Here is a 22,463-nt window from a genome sequence, read left to right as displayed (position 1 = left end):
AGAGGACAGAGCCCTCATAGCATTCTGGGATATTGGAGTTCTGACCAGCTGGAGGAGAGACCTCACTGAACCTCTTGGGAATACAGTACAGACTCCAGAAAAGTCATACTTTAGGAGTAGAATTAGTAAATTTCTAGAACAAAGGCAGCTCTAGACAAACCCTGGCAAAACTGAAAAGCAAGTCTCCAAGCATTAAAATCATTTCCAAGTCAATTAACTGCCTGGGAGAGGAAAACCCTCTTTAGAGGTAAACAACAAAGTCAAGTGGCTCAGCTATGTGGTGTTCACAGTGTGAGTTCTAAATTTAAAACTTGACTACACATAGAGAAGCTTTTAGTATGAACCATGACCAGGTGAAAAATCAGTCAATACAAATAGACCTAGAAATGACAGAAATGATTAGAATGGCAAAAAATTTGACATATCAATATGACAACTGAGTTTTAGGATTTAAGAAAACATGAATATGGAATGAAGCAGATACCATATCAAGAGACAGTAACAGTATAGAAGAGCCAAATTAAATTAAAGAACTAGTATAAGAAGGTATGTCTTAAATGAAAAAATTACTGGATGAATTCCCAATTGAGTGAGATGTTTCAGAAGTAAAAACTAACTGAAAAACAATTTTATACCACCTACAGAACCAGCTACACATACACAAACAACACACACATATACACACATACTCACACATGCACAGGCTTAGAAACATGCATGCACACACACACATACACACACACCTCCACAAATACTAAAAAATGAAATCAACTGATCCTCACAGACATGCGGGAAAATATAAAAAGATTTCCTGCATGTGGGTAGGAAGTCACAGAAGGAGAGGAAGGAGAGATTGCTACAGGAACAAATACTGGAAGCAATGATAGCTAAAAACTTTTCAAATAAGAAGAATATTAAAAACCACAGATTCAAGAAGCTGAATGAATCAGACAGGGAATTTCAAAAAGAAAAACAAAACAAAACTGTATGATGCACTTTTGTACATCACCGTTCGACAGTCAGAAGGCAAAGATATAATAACAAGAAACATCTCATGAGAAACTGGAGGAAAAAGAGCTGTGTCTTGCTAGAAGAACAGTGATACAAATTGCTAATGTATTCTCATCAGAAACACTGGAACCCAGTTAACAGGGGATATCATTAAAATGATAAACTAGAAAAAAAAGAGATCAAACGAGAATGCTACATCCAGCAATAAAATGCCTTGAAGATCATTCAGGTTGGATAAATGCATATTGTGCACTGCCCCAAATAAATAAACCAAAAACTAATAATTTGGAATCAGCAGGCTTGTGTAACAAGAGATGTTGTCCAAAGAAAATTAGCTAGAAGAAGAAAAGTTCAAGAGGGGAACTTTCTGCAGCCCACGTAATGAAGAACCCAGCAAATGGCAAATGTAGATGTAAATGCAAAATATTTTCTTGATCAAATTTCTATATCTTTTTAAATGAGAGTTGACTACTTGAAGCAAAATGATAGCAATATATTTAACTTTAGCATATGTAGAGGTAAAAATTTGAACATATAGCCTAAATCATGTGGGGAATAATTGGAAGTGTACCATTGTAAGTTTCTTACCTTATCCACGATGGTATGTAATATTAATGAAAGGTTGAATTTGTGGGTCCAAAGGGATATTGTAAATCCTAAAGCAATCACAAAATTTTGAATTCTGAGGGATATTGTATAATAAGAATTTTCCATGTATCCAAAAGAGGGAAGCCAAGGAAGAAAAAGAAGTCTTTCAAGTACTCAAGCTCTGAGCACATCCAGTTGCTCATTGAACCAGCTTCCTGGAATGGAGGGTCTGGGCTTGAGACTAGGTCACATGTGTAGAGTCTCTAGAGAGACAGTGTTGGATCCCCATGGCCCATAATACATTTCCCGTTTTCCCAGGCAGCCACAGGTCACGAATGGGAGGATTCTGAGAGGTTGGAGCAATGTTCTTAGGAGGCATAAGGAGGAGTGAATGCTCTGAGATTTCCCCAGCCTGAGGTCCTCCATAGCTGCCCGACCTCTTCAGATCTCATAGTCTGCCCAGCTGTCTCCCTTTATGCCATGAGTGCCACTGTTCTTTCAACTCATCCCCCATTCCCTCAGTCCCGGAATTGCTGTGGCCAGCAGAGGATGGACTGAGAGCAGGAGAGGAAGTCCTGACCAGGAACCCATCCTAGGGATACTGCATCCTGCCTGAAAGCTAGGTTTCCAGGGCAGCTTTGAGAAGTCTTGCAGAAAGAAACCCACTTGACCCACCTGATACGGTATCGACAGGCAGGAATACTTTTTGTGCAATGGTTTTACATGCTAAAGGTAGAGCCTTTTGGCTACATTTTGAGTACATTGAATGAGACTGCTGGCCTGAGAAGGATATCATGCTGGATGCCATTTTTTTCTCTGGAGAACTGTGTTAGTTCCAACTCGCACATTACTATATAAAGTCCTACACAGAGAGATACGGAGAGCTAGACAGATAGAGATACTTTTGTACATGCATAATCAATTCCACAATACACACGTCAAAATCCATACCAGTTATTCCAGAGAGATGGATTGGGCAGAAGGCGGAAGGAGGATATTGTGATCCCTTTTTGGCCACATGTATGTATAATCTCAGTGTCTCTAGGAAGTGTGTGCTGCATTAGATATTTTTCTTTAAAAAAAGTGATAATATATTAAGTATGAGAAATGTGCAGAGAGGATTAGAGATTGAGAGCCATTTGTCATTGTGGCAATTGTATGGTATCTCTTTTGGGAATATTTCAAAGGCACCAGTAATGACCTTGTTGTAGCAAAATATACAGTGTTCCTGCACATTTTTTGTGATGTGTATTCTTTTGGAATTTCCAGTGGCTTGATCAAGAACTACTGCCGAAATCCAGATCCTGTGGCAGCCCCTTGGTGTTATACGACAGATCCCAGTGTCAGGTGGGAGTACTGCAACCTGACACGATGCTCAGATGCAGAATGGACTGCCTTCGTCCCTCCGAATGTTATTCCGGCTCCAAGCCTAGAGGCTTTTTTTGAACAAGGTAAGAAGTTGTGCCAGACATTTACATGCTTGGATGCTGGGATGAAAAGCCATGGATACCCCCACTGATGCACAAGCCTTCAGTGCTACACTGGTTCTCGTGTGTTGGTTCTGGGTCTGCCATGTGGGAGGAAGCCTTAGCGCACTCTCTGGGGGAGCCAGAGGTGTGATTTTTGATGCAACCTGTGCGAGCTGTGTCTTTAGAATGGGCGGAAACCATTCTGGGTGCTCGACTTCACCACTCCCCTCATTGTAAAAGGGGCTATCTCATTGTCCTAGACAAAATTCTTATTGTAATATGCTGTCAGATGTGTGTGTCTTTCCAAGCCAGTAAACTTTCCCAGGGATTTCTTCAAGTAGACAGCATTCAGTGCAATCTTCAGCATTGCAGATTCCGAGAAATGTGGCTCTCGATCCTGTTATCCTTGAGCAACCTAACTGGGTTGCATTAATTCCATATCTCCCTGGGTCTGTGGAGTAGCACATGAGCTCCCGAAGCTCTATCTCTCAGGTCTTTTTCAGTCCGAGGCAGGTTGTGCAGTTCTTAGCTTTGAAGGGAATGATTTTTTAGTGTGCTTTTGCCTCTTTCTGATGGAACTTGTACCTGCGGGGGGTCTGGAGAAAAAGAGTAGTAGACTTTTGCTTTATTGCAATGCATTATGCTGGGCACGAGAGGATTCCCTATCTTATTGTAGGTGATAAGCTTTTGGCCTCCACTCATCCCTGAGAAGTGAAGTGTTGTTGCCTGCAGTTTTAGCTGCAGTACTGTTGTCTGCCGCATCACCAGGAGTTTAATGCTTTCTTTTTTGAGCAATCATCTAGGGACACATGCAAGGTTTTTATATGTCCTTGCCTCCTCCCCAAAAAACCATTTTAATGCTTGGAGACTTGCTTTTCAGCTTTGTCAAATGCATCACCCTTTCTTCTATGCTGTTCCATGTCGTCATGAACACTCGGTAGAGATTCCTAGAAATGAGCTTCCATGTTAGTGGAGTTTCCGATGAGAAGCAATCTAATATTTCTTTTCCACTAAGTTTTAGATGAAATATTTCTAAGAACTTACTACAGTTCTAGAATGGTAGGCATCTCTTACTTTCGTGTTTGTTTGTGTGTTTTCTCATGTCCATTTGCCTATTAATAAAGAATAGAGAATGGTTGTAAATCTCAGTGACTCTTTTTTGGTTTATGTCATAAATGGCTTCATGTATTTTTCTGTTCTAGGAAATACTAAGCTTGATGTCTTCTGTTTTAATTTCAGCACCTACTGAGGAAACCCCCGGGGTACAGGACTGCTACTACCATTATGGACAGAGTTACCGAGGCACATACTCCACCACTGTCACAGGAAGAACTTGCCAAGCTTGGTCATCTATGACACCACACCAGCATAGTCGGACCCCAGAAAACTACCCAAATGCGTACGTCTTTGTTCTTTACCATAAGTGAAGGAAGGGCCAATGGAAGTTTCTGTTAGAAGAGTCATGCTTCAAGGTGACTGCTCAGGACTCAACTTGGCTCAGATGCAGAGGAACATTTCCTGTGAGCAAAACTTCTTAGAGAAGACTTTGTTTTTTTGAGACAGAGTCTTGCTCTGTTGCCCAGGCTGGAGTGCAGTGGCATGATCTCGGCTCACTGCAAGCTCCGCCTCCCGGGTTCACACCATTCTCCTGCTTCAGCCTCTCTAGCAGCTGGGACTACAGGCACCCACCACCACACCCGGCTAATTTTTTGTATTTTTAGTAGAGACAGGGTTTCACTGTTCTAGCCAGGATGGTCTTGGTCTCCTGACCTCGTGATCCGCCTGCCTCAGCCTCCCAAAGTGCTGGGATTATAGGTGTGAGCCACCGTGCCTGGCTGAGAAGACATTTTTTAAGCTGGCTCTCCTTCCTCCTAGTTTTATGGAAGCAGAAGGATATATGGAGTTGAGGAGATCTTATTAATAAAACAGCCGGGATGACAAATGACCAAAGAGTTAGAGTATCCTTCTACAACATTGGCTGAGGGTTAATACAACCTTTTCACCTTGGAATTCTATCATTCTAAGCTCTAGTCCCTGAAGTGAATGTTGTGTTGGCCTTTTGCATCTTGGGTCACAGGGAATTGATACGTGCACATCTATGGAGAGGCAAATCTTTTTCTATCTACTTCTTTTTCAATGGGTACAAACACACTTGGTCCTGAGCACCAGTGGTCTGAAGAGATACGGTCTGCCCAGAGGAGAAGAACAAAGGCAGGAAAGCAGATGAGAGTCAGCAAAGGGGCGATGCTGAAAAGTAAAAGGGGCGGGTAGATGGACAGAAGCCATGATCTAACCAGTCTATGGCCAGTCTTTCGGCCATAAGTGACTACCAAAGACATGGCAAAACGGTTTCCACATGTTGAACAACAGATGCTAGAGGACCAAGAGTATTGCAAGAGGGAGAAAATGAGATCAACCCATCAATGCCTTGGCTTTCTTCAAGGAGACCCTTCCTGCACTGAAGAGCAAGGAGATGGAGCCCAAGCTGACTGTAGCCATGTTGCTGAACAGAGGAGAGTGATTCGACTTTGGGATTACTCAGGTAGTTAGGATTTTCTAGCCATGCTAAGAGTAAGAATGGATTTGTGGAGGATAGGAGCTCCAGGCATAGAAGTCTCCTCAAGTGTTAGTCTAAACATAAAGCAGCACTTGCATAGAAGATTTTCCACAAGAAAATATGGCAAGAAAACACCATATATTGAGGAACAACAACTACAAGGGAACAGTGAGCTTAATAAAGGTGACAGAGCTCACATAGTGCTCTGGAATATTGGAGTTTTGACCAGATAGAGAGAAGAGACCTCATTGAAAATCTTGGGCATTCAGTAGAGACCTCAGAAAAGTCAGACTTTATGAGTAGACTTTGTATATTCCTAGAATAAAGGCAGCTCCAGAAAAAACCTAGCAAAGCTGAAAAGCAAATCTCCAAGCATTAAAATGGTGTCCTAGTCAATTAACTGCCTTCTAGAAGAAAACTCAACCCTCTTTACAGGTGAACAACAAAGTTAAGTTGCTGAGCTATGCAATATCCACAGTGTGAGTCCTAAATTTATAACTTTACTACACATAAAAAAGCATTTAGTGTGAACCATAACCAGGAAAATAATCAGTCAATAAAAATAGAACCAGGAATGATAGAAATGATTTAAATGGCATGAGAATTTGACATATTAGTATCATAACTGCATTGCTGGATTTAAGAAAACATAAACATGGAATGTGACAGATATCATATCAAGGGAAAGTAAAAGGATAAAAGAGTCAAATCAAATTAAAGAACTATTAAAAGGTATATCTTAAATGAAAAATTCACTGGATGGTCTCCCAATCAGGTTAGTTGTTTCCAGGGAAAAAATTAACTGAAAAATAATTCAATAGAATCTACAGAAATAGCTGCACACATATACACACAATGGCACACGTGCACACACACACACCCACACAGGTGTGAATCCTAGAGCCACACCAGCATTGAAACATAGAGAAGTAAAAAGTGTTCATTGAGGAATATGTAGCAATGCTCAATGTGTTTTATCCTAATAAGAGCTTTTGTGATGTATGATTGAAAAACTGACACAACTGAAGAGAGAAATAGATAAGCCCACACTCTGAGTTAGAGATTTCCTTGATTCTCTCACTATGGTTATAAATCTTTCCCAAACACAACAGGCTAGAACAAATATGCAGAAAATTAGACATAGTATCTTTGTTCTCAATAAAAACGTCGACCTATTTAACATTATACCGAACTACCGAATACACATTAAAGTGTGCATGGAGCATTCACTGAGGTGTACTCTACACATGACCTTCCAGCAAGTCTCCATAGATTTAAAAGAATTAAAGTCATACAGAGTGTGTCACTTTATTCTCCTAGAATAAAGTGAGATATGAATAATGAGAAGTTTGCCATCTTCTCAAATATTTGGGAGTCATACGGTGCATTTCAAAATACTCTTTGGGACAAAGAAAACATCACTAAGGAATTTAGAAAAGTTTTGAACTGAGTAAGAATATAACACAATTTATCCAAACTTAGGAGATGCAGTGAATATCTTTAGGCTTTTACATAATTTTAGATGCTCTTAGGGAAAAACAGAAGCATGTAATAATCAAGATTTCAAATTGCAATTCTCAAAGTGTAGTCTAGAGAAACCTGAGGACCTTTGAGTACCTTCAGAGACAGTCCATGAGGTTAAAGGACTTTGCTACGTGAAAAGTAAGATGCTATTGGCCCTTTTTACTTTCATTTTCCAACAAGAGAAGAGTGGAGTTTTCCAACAGTTACATAATATGTAATGGCATCATGTCTCTGATGGCCAAGAAAATGGGCAATTGTTGACTTTGTGTGTTAAAAAAATTCTCAGTGTTGGTTTCTTATACTATAAATATTCATCTTGTGTTTTGAAAAAGAAAAGCTCTTTGGAATCCCCTATGAACAAAGACTTTGACAGTTGTTGATCTAAGACCACAGCTTAAATATCTAGACAAGAAAAAAAAAAAAGCAAATAAGAGCCAAGGAAAGCAGATGGAAGGAAGTAGTCCAAACCAGTGACATTCAGTGAACAAGAAAAGAGACAAACAAGGGAGTAAACTCTTGAAACAGAAAGTTGATTCTTTGAAAAGATCCATATGATTGAACACAGTCTGGCTAAACACATGACAGACCAATGAGGGTGCACAACCATCACCATCTGGAGTAACAGAGGAGAGGTGCCATTACTATAGCATCTTCCAGTTCTGAAAGCTGAAAAGAAGATTTTGAGAACAATTGTACGTGAATAAATTCAGGAATGTTAATCATGTGGGCCAGTTCCTGAGGAAGACAACAAATCAGCAAACCAGATGCTGAATAGTTAGTGTAGTCCTGTAGAGAGACATACAGAGAGGCTGACAGAGAAATACTTGTATGTGCATAAAACAATCCACAAGACACACTTCAAAATCAATCTCAGTTAATCTGGAGGAATATATTTCACAGAAGGTGGAAGGAGGGTATTCTGATCCTCTCTTGTACATTGTACAACATTGTACAATGTACAGAGTATAATTGTACAAGTACAATTGAAGTTGTACAAGTACAAGTGCAACTTGCACAATGTACAGAGTAAACATTGATGTTTACTCTCAGTTTTCTTATGGAGCACAGATGACTTTGGATGTGTTACAATACAAATGATAATTTGTCTTTGAGATGTTCGCAGTTGTTTAGCAGTTGAGGACCATTTGTGCATATTATGGGACCTTTAGTGAAAATATTTCAAAGTCTCTTTTTTACACTTTGTTACAGCAAAATGTAGAGGGTGCTAAGTGCCCTTGAATCTTCTCCCATCTCTGGTGACCTGTGTTGTTTTGAAATTTGCAGTGGCCTGACCAGGAACTACTGCAGGAATCCAGATGCTGAGATTCGCCCTTGGTGTTACACCAGGGATCCCAGTGTCAGGTGGGAGTACTGCAACCTGACACAATGCCTGGTGACAGAATCAAGTGTCCTTGCAACTCTCACGGTGGTCCCAGATCCAAGCACAGAGGCTTCTTCTGAAGAAGGTAGGAAGTCTATGGCCAGACAACCACACCCTAGGACGTTGGGATGAAAAGAGTGGCAAAATCTTAGTGATATAGAAGCCTTCCATGCTCACACAATTCCAAGTAGAATGTGGACTCAGGGTCAGCCACTGGGAAGGAACACTTAGCGTCTTCTCTGGGAGAGCCAGAGCTGTGATGTTTGGTACCCTGTGAAAGGGTGGTATCTATAGGAAGGGTGCAGACCCTCTAGGGCACTGGACTTACCACTCCCCTGGTTATTCAAAGGATCATTTTAGTGTCTTAGCCAGAAGAATATTCTAACATTTTGCCAAATTTGTGAAGATTTACCAAGCTCATGATAAGCCTTTCATGGTATTTCTTCAAGTAGTCAGTGTTCATTGCATCTTTGGCTTTGTGGTTTCAGAGGAATGCGGTTTTTGAGTCTGTCATCCTTGAGAAACCTAATATGACTTTTCTTAGTTCCATATACTTCTGGGTCCAGGTAGCAATACATAGCCAACAAATGCTCCATCGTTCTGGCCTATCTCCATCTTAAGCCAGTCCTGCACAACTAGGCTTTGATGGGAGGGATCTCTCAGTGTTCTTGCCCTTCCTTCTCATGGAACATATATCTGTGTTGGTCTTTGAGAAGAAGAGTAGTGGATATCTACTTTGTGGCAATGCAGAATCCTGGGCCAAAGATACCAGCCATCCCTCCAAGGGAATAAAATTTTGGCCAGTAGCCCTCTCTGAGAGACAATTTGTCTTTGCCTATGAGTCCTAGATGCAGGACCTCTTCCTGCCCCATCTTCAAGAAGCTGAAGTCTTTGGCTTTGGAGGATCAGCAGTCTAGGGAAATGTGTGACGGTTTCATGTCTGTCCCCACTGACAGTCAATCACCACCTACAACCTGCACAGCCTGATGCATAGCAGTCTAGTTTCCTGCCTTATTCTCAGGAACACCCAGAAGATGTCTATATTAAAGAGCATGCACATGAGTGCAATTTTGACTGACAGGCACTCTGATCTTTCCTTTGGTGCCCGTGTTTTAAAGGAAATCTTTCTAAGAACTCGTTAAAGTTCTAGAATGCTATGAATCTTTGGGTTTTATTATTGGTATGTCCATCTGCCTGCTAGTACAGAACAGAGCATGGTAGTCTTTCTCAGAGACAATGATCCTGTTTCAGTCACAGATTTCTTCTGATGCTTCTGTGTTCTAGAAATTACTCAGCTTGATTTCTCCTCTTTGAATTTCAGCACCAACGGAGCAAAGCCCCGGGGCCCAGGATTGCTACCATGGTGATGGACAGAGTTATCGAGGCTCATTCTCTACCACTGTCACAGGAAGGACATGTCAGTCTTGGTCCTCTATGACACCACACTGGCATCAGAGGACAACAGAATATTATCCAAATGGGTACGTCCTTGAGTTTTCTTCGAAGACAGACAGCAGCCCCCTTACATTTCTCTTGGAAGGGCCATGCTTCCAACTAACTTCTTATGACAAATTTATCTCAGATCTGGAATGTTGGGTAGAATGTCTCAGGCTTCTTTCTTCAGGCACAGTGTCTGAAAGGAGAGAAATGTCAGGCCAGCTCTCTTTTCTCATATTTGACAGAAGCAGGAGGATATTTGAAGGTGGTGAGTTCTCATGAATAGAAAGCTCAGGACACATGGCCACGTGCTTAGAAATAGCACCATTCCACAATGCCCACTAAAGACCAATGCAATAGTTCAACCAGGGATTTCTGTCATTCTAATCTCCAAGTCCTGAAGTGAAGGTTGTATTATCCATGTTCATCTTGGGCAACAAGTAAAGGATATCTATGTCGACATCCAGATCTTCCAATCACTTTCTCCTCTAACCTGTACAAACACACTGGGTTCTGAGAACAAGGTATCTGAAGAGCTATGTGTTGCCAGCACATGAGGAGCAAAAGTAGGAAGGCAGCTGAGAGTCAGGAAGTATAAAGATTCTGAAGAGTTACACATGCAGGAAGATGGACGGAAACCCAGTTCTGACCACGTCAGCGTTTCTGCCATGAAGGACTATCAAATACATAGGAAAAGTGTTTTCATAGGTTGGACAACAGACATGACAGGTCTGAGAAAATTCAGAAAGGGAATCAAAGGAGATCAACCCTATCATGTCCCTGGCATCCTTCCTGGAGACCCTTGAAGGGCAAGCAGATGGAGCCCAGCTGACCACAGCAGTCTTGCTTAACTGAGGAGAGAGACTGGAGTTTGTGATGCCTCAGGCATCTGACGTATTCTAGGCTGGTAAGAATGAGAGGGGATTTGTGGAGGAAAGGAGCTCCAAGAATACACACAGAAGTCTTCTCAAGGCTTTGGCTAAATACAAAGCTGCATATGCACAAGGAGAGTTTTCACAAAGAAAGAACAATAAAGAAAAGCTACTGGGGAAAGAACAACTGCAAGGGGACAGTGAGCTCAATGGAGATGCTAGAGCTCACATAGCACTGGGGGATATTTGAGTTCTGACCACTCAGAGGAGAGACACCTCACTGAACATCTTGGGCATTCAGTAGAGGTCAAAGAAAGCCATAATTTGGGAGTAGGATCTTCGGATTCCTAGAAATAAGGTGACTCCAGAAACACTCCAGCAACCCTTCTTCCAAGCCAGTCTAAAAGGATCCAAATGATTTCCAAGTAAATTAACTGCCTTCCAGAAAAAAGTAAACTCAACCCTCCTTAGAGGTAAGGAACGAATACAAGTTTCTCAGTTATATGACATCCCCAGAGTGCAACTTCCATTTAAAAATTTACTAGACACAAAAGAAGTTTTCACTGTGATCCATAACTGGGAGAAAAATCACTCAACACAAATAGGCCCAGAAATAATAGAAATTATGGCATTGGCAAGAACATTTAAAACGCACCTCTGAGAACTGTGTTTCGGGAAAATGTCAGCAAAAGCTGACCATGAGAGAAATGAATGCATAATATCAGAAAAGAAAAGAATTGAAGAGCCAAATGGAAATTTAAAAACTGAGAAAAGGTATATCTGTAATGAGGCATTCACTGGATGGCCTTATAATCACTTTAGATATTATGGTAGGAAAAGGTGAATGAGAAAATGATTCAATTAAAGCTAGACAAACCACAAGACAGACAGACAGACAGACACAAATACACATACACACAATGACTGAACCAATTAATCAACAGAGCCTCAAGGACATCTAGGAAAACATCCACACATTTAATATATGTGTTAGGCAAGTCACAGAAAGAGAGGAAAAAGATACTGTGACAGAAGTTATACTTGAAGCCATGATGGCTGACAAATTTCCAAACATAAAGAAAATGAGAAATTCACAGTCATGAAGCTCAATGACTCAGGTATAGATTTTTAAAGAGCAAAACTCTGATTTACTGGGGTACATCATAGTTAAATTGTCTGATTTCAAAGCTAAGAAGAAAAAAAGGGGGTTCCTATGAACAAACATTTTGACAGTTGATCTAAGACCACAGCTTAAATATCTAGGCAAGGAAAAGCAAATAAGACACAAGGAAAGGGGATGGATGGAAATAGTCCAAACCAATGACATTCAGTGAACAAGAAAATAGACCAACAAAGGAGTAAATCCGTGAAACAGAAAGTTGGTTCTTTGAAAAGATCGATGTGATTGACCACATTCTGAACAGATGACAGACCAAGGAGGGAGTACAACCATCACCATTTGAAGTAACAGGGGAGAGGAGTCATTGCTATACCATACTCCAGGTCTGAAAGCTGACAAGAAGATATCAAGAAAAACTGTATGTGAATAAATTCATGAATGTAGATCATGTGGATCGATTCCTTAGGTAAACAACAAATCAGCAAACCAGATACTGAATAGATTGGTTACTCCTATAGAAAGATATACAGATAGCCAGACAGAGAAACATTTGTACGTGCATAAAACAATCTACAAGACACACTTCAAAATCTCTCAGTTAATCCAAAGTAACATATTTGGCAGAAGGTGGAAGGAGGGTATTCTGATCCTTTCTTGTACACATTGATGTTTTCTCTCGGTTTTCTTATGGAGTATAGATGAGTTTGGATGTGTTACAATAAGAATGATAATCTGTCTTTGAAATGTTCACAGTTGTTTAGAAGTTGAGGACGATTTGTGATTGTTACAGGACCTTTAGTGAGAATATTTCAAAGTCGCTTTTTACCACTTTGTTTTTTTGTTTTGTTTTGTTTTGTTTTTTATTATTATACTTTAAGTTTTAGGGTACATGTGCACATTGTGCAGGTTAGTTACATATGTATACATGTGCCATTCTGGTGCGCTGCACCCACTAACTCGTCATCTAGCATTAGGTATATCTCCCAATGCTAACCCTCCCCCCTCCCCCCACCCCACAACAGTCCCTAGAGTGTGATATTCCCCTTCCTGTGTCCATGTGATCTCATTGTTCAATTCCCACCTATGAGTGAGAATATGCGGTGTTTGGTTTTTTGTTCTTGCGATAGTTTACTGAGAATGATGGTTTCCAATTTCATCCATGTCCCTACAAAGGACATGAACTCATCATTTTTTATGGCAGCATAGTATTCCATGGTGTATATGTGCCACATTTTCTTAATCCAGTCTATCATTGATGGACATTTGGGTTGGTTCCAAGTCTTTGCTATTGTGAATAATGCCGCAATAAACATACGTGTGCATGTGTCTTTATAGCAGCATGATTTATAGTCCTTTGGGTATATACCCAGTAATGGGATGGCTGGGTCAAATGGTATTTCTAGTTCTAGATCCCTGAGGAATCGCCACACTGACTTCCACAATGGTTGAACTAGTTTACAGTCCCACCAACAGTGTAAAAGTGTTCCTATTTCTCCACATCCTCTCCAGCACCTGTTGATTCCTGACTTTTTAATGATTGCCATTCTAAGTGGTGTGAGATGATATCTCATAGTGGTTTTGATTTGCATTTCTCTGATGGCCAGTGATGATGAGCATTTTTTCATGTGTTTTTTGGCTACATAAATGTCTTCTTTTGAGAAGTGTCTGTTCATGTCCTTCGCCCACTTTTTGATGGGGTTGTTTGTTTTTTTCTTGTAAATTTGTTGGAGTTCATTGTAGATTCTGGATATTAGCCCTTTGTCAGATGAGTAGGTTGTGAAAATTTTCTCCCATGTTGTAGGTTGCCTGTTCACTATGATGGTAGTTTCTTTTGCTGTGCAGAAGCTCTTTAGTTTAATTAGATCCCATTTGTCAATTTTGTCTTTTGTTGCCATTGCTTTTGGTGTTTTGGACATGAAGTCCTTGCCCATGCCTATGTCCTGAATGGTAATGCCTAGGTTTTCTTCTAGGGTTTTTATGGTTTTAGGTCTAACGTTTAAATCTTTAATCCATCTTGAATTGATTTTTGTATAAGGTGTAAGGAAGGGGTCCAGTTTCAGCTTTCTCCATATGGCTAGCCAGTTTTCCCAGCACCATTTATTAAATAGGGAATCCTTTCCCCATTGCTTGTTTTTCTCAGGTTTGTCAAAGATCAGATAGTTGTAGATATGCGGCATTATTTCTGAGGGCTCTGTTCTGTTCCATTGATCTATATCTCTGTTTTGGTACCAGTACCATGCTGTTTTGGTTACTGTAGCCTTGTAGTATAGTTTGAAGTCAGGTAGTGTGATGCCTCCAGCTTTGTTCTTTTGGCTTAGGATTGACTTGGCGATGCGGGCTCTTTTTTGGTTCCATATGAACTTTAAAGTAGTTTTTTCCAATTCTGTGAAGAAAGTCATTGGTAGATTGATGGGGATGGCATTGAATCTGTAAATTACCTTGGGCAGTATGGCCATTTTTACGATATTGATTCTTCCTACCCATGAGCATGGAATGTTCTTCCATTTGTTTGTATCCTCTTTTATTTCGTTGAGCAGTGGTTTGTAGTTCTCCTTGAAGAGGTCCTTCACATCCCTTGTAAGTTGGATTCCTAGGTATTTTATTCTCTTTGAAGCAATTGTGAATGGGAGTTCACTCATGATTTGGCTCTCTGTTTGTCTGTTGTTGGTGTATAAGAATGCTTGTGATTTTTGTACATTGATTTTGTATCCTGAGACTTTGCTGAAGTTGCTTATCAGCTTAAGGAGATTTTGGGCTGAGACAATGGGGTTTTCTAGATAAACAATCATGTCATCTGCAAACAGGGACAATTTGACTTCCTCTTTTCCTAATTGAATACCCTTTATTTCCTTCTCCTGCCTGATTGCCCTGGCCAGAACTTCCAACGCTATGTTGAATAGGAGCGGTAAGAGAGGGCATCCCTGTCTTGTGCCAGTTTTCAAAGGGAATGCTTCCAGTTTTTGCCCAATCAGTACGATATTGGCTGTGGGTTTGTCATAGATAGCTCTTATTATTTTGAAATACGTCCCATCAATACCTAATTGATTGAGAGTTTTTAGCATGAAGGGTTGTTGAATTTTGTCAAAGGCTTTTTCTGCATCTATTGAGATAATCATGTGGTTTTTGTCTTTGGCTCTGTTTATATGCTGGATTACATTTATTGATTTGCGTATATTGAACCAGCCTTGCATCCCAGGGATGAAGCCCACTTGATCATGGTGGATAAGCTTTTTGATGTGCTGCTGGATTCGGTTTGCCAGTATTTTATTGAGGATTTTTGCATCAATGTTCATCAAGGATATTGGTCTAAAATTCTCTTTTTTGGTTGTGTCTCTGCCCGGCTTTGGTATCAGAATGATGCTGGCCTCATAAAATGAGTTAGGGAGGATTCCCTCTTTTTCTATTGATTGGAATAGTTTCAGAAGGAATGGTACCAGTTCCTCCTTGTAGCTCTGGTAGAATTCGGCTGTGAATCCATCTGGTCCTGGACTCTTTTTGGTTGGTAAACTATTGATTATTGCCACAATTTCAGCTCCTGTTATTGGTCTATTCAGAGATTCAACTTCTTCCTGGTTTAGCCTTGGGAGAGTGTATGTGTCGAGGAATGTATCCATTTCTTCTAGATTTTCTAGTTTATTTGCATAGAGGTGTTTGTAGTATTCTCTGATGGTAGTTTGTATTTCTGTGGGATCGGTGGTGATATCCCCTTTATCATTTTTTATTGTGTCTATTTGATTCTTCTCTCTTTTTTTCTTTATTAGTCTTGCTAGCGGTCTATCAATTTTGTTGATCCTTTCACAAAACCAGCTCCTGGATTCATTGATTTTTTGAAGGGTTTTTTGTGTCTCTATTTCCTTCAGTTCTGCTCTGATTTTAGTTATTTCTTGCCTTCTGCTAGCTTTTGAATGTGTTTGCTCTTGCTTTTCTAGTTCTTTTAATTGTGATGTTAGGGTGTCAATTTTGGATCTTTCCTGCTTTCTCTTGTGGGCATTTAGTGCTATAAATTTCCCTCTACACACTGCTTTGAATGCATCCCAGAGATTCTGGTATGTTGTGTCTTTTTTCTCGTTGGTTTCAAAGAACATCTTTATTTCTGCCTTCATTTTGTTATGTACCCAGTAGTCATTCAGGAGCAGGTTGTTCAGTTTCCATGTAGTTGAGCGGCTTTGAGTGAGATTTTTAATCCTGAGTCCTAGTTTGATTGCACTGTGGTCTGAGAGATAGTTTGTTATAATTTCTGTTCTTTTACATTTGCTGAGGATAGCTTTACTTCCAAGTATGTGGCCAATTTTGGAATAGGTGTGGTGTGGTGCTGAAAAAAATGTATATTCTGTTGATTTGGGGTGGAGAGTTCTGTAGATGTCTATTAGGTCCACTTGGTGCAGAGCTGAGTTCAATTCCTGGGTATCCTTGTTGACTTTCTGTCTCGTTGATCTGTCTAATGTTGACAGTGGGGTGTTAAAGTCTCCCATTATTAATGTGTGGGAGTCTAAGTCTCTTTGTAGGTCACTCAGGACTTGCTTTATGAATCTGGGTGCTCCTGTATTGGGTGCATATATATTTAGGATAGTTAGCTCCTCTTGTTGAATTGATCCCTTTACCATTATGTAATGGCCTTCTTTGTCTCTTTTGATCTTTGTTGGTTTAAAGTCTGTTTTATCAGAGACTAGGATTGCAACCCCTGCCTTTTTTTGTTTTCCATTTGCTTGGTAGATCTTCCTCCATCCTTTTATTTTGAGCCTATGTGTGTCTCTGCACGTGAGATGGGTTTCCTGAATACAGCACACTGATGGGTCTTGACTCTTTATCCAACTTGCCAGTCTGTGTCTTTTAATTGGAGAATTTAGTCCATTTACATTTAAAGTTAATATTGTTATGTGTGAATTTGATCCTGTCATTATGATGTTAGCTGGTGATTTTGCTCATTAGTTGATGCAGTTTCTTCCTAGTCTCGATGGTCCTTACATTTTGGCATGATTTTGCAGCGGCTGGTACCGGTTGTTCCTTTCCATGTTTAGCGCTTCCTTCAGGAGCTCTTTTAGGGCAGGCCTGGTGGTGACAAAATCTCTCAGCATTTGCTTGTCTGTAAAGTATTTTATTCCTCCTTCACTTATGAAGCTTAGTTTGGCTGGATATGAAATTCTGGGTTGAAAATTCTTTTCTTTAAGAATGTTGAATATTGGCCCCCACTCTCTTCTGGCTTGTAGGGTTTCTGCCGAGAAATCCGCTGTTAGTCTGATGGGCTTCCCTTTGAGGGTAACCCGACCTTTGTCTCTGGCTGCCCTTAACATTTTTTCCTTCATTTCAACTTTGGTGAATCTGACAATTATGTGTCTTGGAGTTGCTCTTCTCGAGGAGTATCTTTGTGGCGTTCTCTGTATTTCCTGAATCTGAACGTTGGCCTGCCTTGCTAGATTGGGGAAGTTCTCCTGGATAATATCCTGCAGAGTGTTTTCCAACTTGGTTCCATTCTCCGCATCACTTTCAGGTACACCAATCAGACGTAGATTTGGTCTTTTCACATAGTCCCATATTTCTTGGAGGCTTTGCTCATTTCTTTTTATTCTTTTTTCTCTAGACTTCCCTTCTCACTTCATTTCATTCATTTCATCTTCCATGGCTGATACCCTTTCTTCCAGTTGATCGCATCAGCTCCTGAGGCTTCTGCATTCTTCATGTAGTTCTCGAGCCTTGGTTTTCAGCTCCATCAGCTCCTTTAAGCACTTCCCTGTATTGGTTATTCTAGTTATACATTCTTCTACATTTTTTTCAAAGTTTTCAACTTCTTTGCCTTTGGTTTGAATGTCCTCCCGTAGCTAGAGTAATTTGATCGTCTGAAGCCTTCTTCTCTCAGCTCGTCAATATCATTCTCCATCCAGCTTTGTTCCGTTGCTGGTGAGGAACTGCGTTCCTTTGGAGGAGGAGAGGTGCTCTGCGTTTTAGAGTTTCCAGTTTTTCTGTTCTGTTTTTTCCCCATGTTGTGGTTTTATCTACTTTTGGTCTTTGATGATGGTGATGTACAGATGGGTTTTCGGTGTGGATGTCCTTTCTGTTTGTTAGTTTTCCTTCTAACAGACAGGACCCTCAGCTGCAGGTCTGTTGGAATACCCTGCCATGTGAGGTGTCAGTGTGCCCCTGCTGGGGGGTGCCTCCCAGTTAGGCTGCTCGGGGGTGAGGGGTCAGGGACCCACTTGAGGAGGCAGTCTGCCCGTTCTCAGATCTCCAGCTGCGTGCTGGGAGAACCACTGCTCTCTTCAAAGCTGTCAGACAGGGACATTTAAGTCTGCAGAGGTAACTGCTGTCTTTTTGTTTTTCTGTGCCCTGCCCCCAGAGGTGGAGCCTACAGAGGCAGGCAAGCCTCCTTGAGCTGTGGTGGGCTCCACCCAGTTCGAGCTTCCAGGCTGCTTTGTTTACCTAAGCAAGCCTGGGCAATGGCGGGCGCCCCTCCCCCAGCCTCGCTGCCACCTTGCAGTTTGATCTCAGACTGCTGTGCTAGCAATCAGCGAGATTCCGTGGGCGTAGGACCCTCCGAGCCAGGTGTGGGATATAGTCTCGTGGTGCGCCGTTTTTTAAGCTGGTCTGAAAAGCGCAATATTCGGGTGGGAGTGACCCGATTTTCCAGGTGCGTCCGTCACCCCTTTCTTTGACTCGGAAAGGGAACTCCGTGACCCCTTGCGCTTCCCAGGTGAGGCAATGCCTCGCCCTGCTTTGGCTCGCGCACGGTGCGCGCACCCACTGGCGTGCGCCCACTGTCTGGCACTCCCTAGTGAGATGAACCCGGTACCTCAGATGGAAATGCAGAAATCACTCGTCTTCTGCGTCGCTCACGCTGGGAGCTGTAGACCGGAGCTGTTCCTATTCGGCCATCTTGGCTCCTCCACCACTTTGTTACAACAAAATGTAGAGGATGTCTGGTGCCCTTGTATCTTCTCCCATCTCTGGTGAACTGTATTGTTTTGTAATTTGCAGTGGCCTGACCAGGAACTACTGCAGGAATCCAGATGCTGAGATTAGCCCTTGGTGTTATACCATGGATCCCAATGTCAGATGGGAGTACTGCAACCTGACACAATGTCCAGTGACAGAATCAAGTGTCCTTGCGACGTCCACGGCTGTTTCTGAACAAGGTAAGAAGTCTCTGGCCAGATAACCACGCCCTTGGACGTTGGGATAAAAAGAGTTGCAAAATCTTAGTGATACAGAAGGCTTCCATGCTGCAAGGGAATTTGAATGTGGACTCAGGGTCAGCCAATGGGAAGGAAGCCTCAGCGCCTTCTCTGGGGGAACCAGGGCTGAGATTTTTGGCACCCCGTGACAGAGTGATGTCTTTAGGAAGCGTGCAGACCTTCTAGGGCACTGGATTTACCACTCCCCTGGTTATTCAACAGATTATTTCAGTGTCCTAGTGAAAATGGATATTCTAACATCCTGCCAAATTTGTGATGATTTACCAAGCTCATCATGAGCCTTTCCTGGTATTTCTTCAAGTAGACAGTACTCATTGCAAACTTCAGCTTTGCAGTTTCAGAGGAATGTGGTTTTTGAGTCTGTCATCCTTGAGAAACTTGATATGACTTTACTTAGTTCCGTATCCTCCTGGGTCTAGGTAACAGTACATAGCCAGCAAATGCTCCATCTCCCTGTCTACCTTAATCTTAGGCAGGTGCTGCACACCTAGGCTTTGATGGAAGGGATTTCTTAGTGTTCTTGCCCCTCCTTCTCATGGAACACGTATCTGTGTTGCTGTTTGTGAAGAAGAGTAGTGGATGTCTACTTTGTTGCAATGCAGGATCCTGGGCCCAAGATTTCCCGCCGTCCCTCCAAGGGAATAAAATTTTGGCCAGTACCCCTCTCTGAGAGACAATGTGTCTTTGCCTGGAAGTCCTAGATGCAGGACCACTTCCTGCCCCATCTTCCAGAAACTTAAGGCTTTGGCTTTGGAGGATCAGTGCTCTGGAGAAATGTGTGACGGTTTCATGTCTGCCCCCACTGACAATCACCACCTACAGCCTGCACCGCCTGATGCATGGCACTCGGGTCTCCTGCCTTGTTCTCAGGAACACCCAAAAGAGATCTTTGCCAAAGAACAGGCACATGAGTGCAATTTTGACTGATAGGCACTCTGATCTGTCTTTTGGTGCCCAGGTTTTAAAGAAAATCTTTCTAAAAACTCATTGAAGTTCCAGAATGCTACGAATCTTTGAGCTTTGTTATTGGCATGTCCATCTGTCTACTAATGTAGAACAGAGCATGGTCGTCATTTTCAGAGATGATGTCCTGTTTCTATCATGGATTTTTTTCTCATGCTTCTGTGTTCTGGAAATTACTCAGCTTGATTTCTCCTCTTTGAATTTCAGCACCAACGGAGCAAAGCCCCAGGGTCCAGGACTGCTACCATGGTGATGGACAGAGTTATCGAGGCTCATTCTCCACCACTGTTACAGGAAGGACATGTCAGCCTTGGTCCTCTATGACACCACACTGGCATCAGAGAACCACAGAATACTACCCAAATGGGTACGTCTTTGAGTTTTCTCCCAAGAGAAACAGCCACCCACTTAAATTTCTCCTGGAAGAGCCATGCTTCCAGCCAACTTCTTATGACCCTATTTCTCTCAGACCCAGAATGTTGGACAGAATGTCTCAGGCTTCTTGCTTTGGGCACAGGGTCTGAGAGGAGAGAAATGTCAGGCCAGCTCTCTTTTCTCATAGGTGACAGAAGTAGGAGGATACTTGGAGGTGATGAGGTCTCATGAATAGAAAGCTCAGAAGAACATATGACCATGTGCTTAGAAATAGCACCATTCCACAATGCCCACTAAAGACCAGTGCAATAGTTCAACCAGGGAATTCTGTCATTCTAATCTCCAAGCCCTGGAGTGAAGGTTGTGTTTGCCATGTTTGTCTTGGGTAACAAGTGAAGGATATCTATATTGACTTCGAGATCTTCCGATCACTTTCTCCCCTAACCTGTATGAACACATTGGGTTCTGAGAAAAAGGTGTCTGAAAAGCTATGTGTTGCCAGCCCATGAGGTGCAAAAATAGGAAGGCAGCTGAGAGTCAGGAAGTATAGAGATGCTGAAGAGTTACACATTCAGGAAGATGGACAGAAACCCATGTCTGGCTATGCCAGCCTTTCTGCCATGAAGGACTATCAAATACATGAGAAAACAGTTTTCACAGGTTGGACAACAGATATGGTAGGCTTGAGAGAACTGAGAAAGGGAATCAAAGGAGATCAACTTCATCATTAACCTGTCTTCCTTCCTGGACACCGTGTTGGATTAAAGGACAAGCAGATGGAGCCCAGCTGACCACAGCAGTCTTGCTTAACTGAGGAGAGAGACTGGAGTCTGCAATGCCTCAGGCAGCTGATGTGTTCTAGGCTGGCTAAGAATGAGAAGGGATTTGTGGAGGAAAGGAGCTCCAGGAATACACACAGAAGTCTCCTCAAGGCTTTGGCTAAATACAAAGCTACGTGTGCACAGGGAGAGTTTCCACGAAGAAAGAACAACAAAGAAAAGCTACTTGGGAAAGAACAACTGCAGGGGAACAGTGAGCTCAATGGAGATGCCAGAGCTCACATAGCACTGGGGGATGTTTGAATTCTGACCACTCAGAGGAGAAACACCTCACTACATTTTGGGCATTCAGTAGAGACCAAAGAAAGCTGTATTTTGGGATTGGGATCATCTTATTCCTAGAATCAAGGTGACTCCAGAAAAACTCCAACAACCCTTCTTCCAAGCCAGTCTAAAAGGATCCAAATGATCTCCAAGTAAATTAACTGCATTCCACAAGAAAAAAAACTCAACCCCCCTTAGAGGCAAGGGACAAATACAAGTTGCTCAGTTATATGGCATTCCTATTGCGTCACTTCTATTTAAAAATTTAATAGAGACACAAGAAGCTTTCACTGTGATACATAACTGGGAGAAAAAATCACTCAACACAAACAGGCCCAGAAATTATGGAATTGATGACATTGGTGAGAACATTTAAAATGCACCTCTGAGAACTGTGTTTCAGGAAAATGTCAGCAAAAGCTGACCATGAGAGAAACAAAAGCAGAATAGCAAGAGAAAAGAAAAGAATCGGAGAGCCAAATGAAAATTAAAGAACTGAGAAAAGGTACATCTCTAAAGAAGAACTCACTGGATGGCCTTATCATCACTTTAGACATTATGGTAGGAAAGGTGACCTAGAAAATAATTCAATAGGAGCTACACAAATCACAGGACAGACAGACAGACCAACAGACAGAAACACACACACACACACACACACACACACACACACACACACACAAAGACTGAACCTATTAATCAACAGAGCCTCAAGGGCATCTAGGAAAAATCCACACATTTAATATGTGTGTTAGGCAAGTCACAGAAGGAGAAAAAGATATCATGACAGACATTATACTTGAAGCGATGATGGCTCACAACATGCCAAATATACAGAAAACAAGAAACTCATAGTCAAGAAGCTAAATGACTCAG

General features: G+C 41.7%; 1 protein-coding gene across 1 annotated transcript in view; it reads left to right on the top strand.

Moving 5' to 3' along the window:
* Positions 1–22,463, top strand: part of LPA (lipoprotein(a)) — a 277,581-nt gene that overhangs the window by 110,392 nt on the left and 144,726 nt on the right. The window contains 6 exon segments of the mRNA XM_063707988.1: positions 2,869–3,050; positions 4,308–4,467; positions 8,434–8,615; positions 9,852–10,011; positions 18,929–19,086; positions 20,317–20,476. Coding sequence (XP_063564058.1) covers positions 2,869–3,050; positions 4,308–4,467; positions 8,434–8,615; positions 9,852–10,011; positions 18,929–19,086; positions 20,317–20,476 — 1,002 coding nt within the window.

Source organism: Gorilla gorilla, chromosome 5 (assembly GCF_029281585.2).
Source record: "Gorilla gorilla gorilla isolate KB3781 chromosome 5, NHGRI_mGorGor1-v2.1_pri, whole genome shotgun sequence".
NCBI classification, from domain to species: domain Eukaryota; kingdom Metazoa; phylum Chordata; class Mammalia; order Primates; family Hominidae; genus Gorilla; species Gorilla gorilla.
Note: the sequence above shows the minus strand (reverse complement) of the source record. Positions and strands in the feature narration are given on the sequence as shown.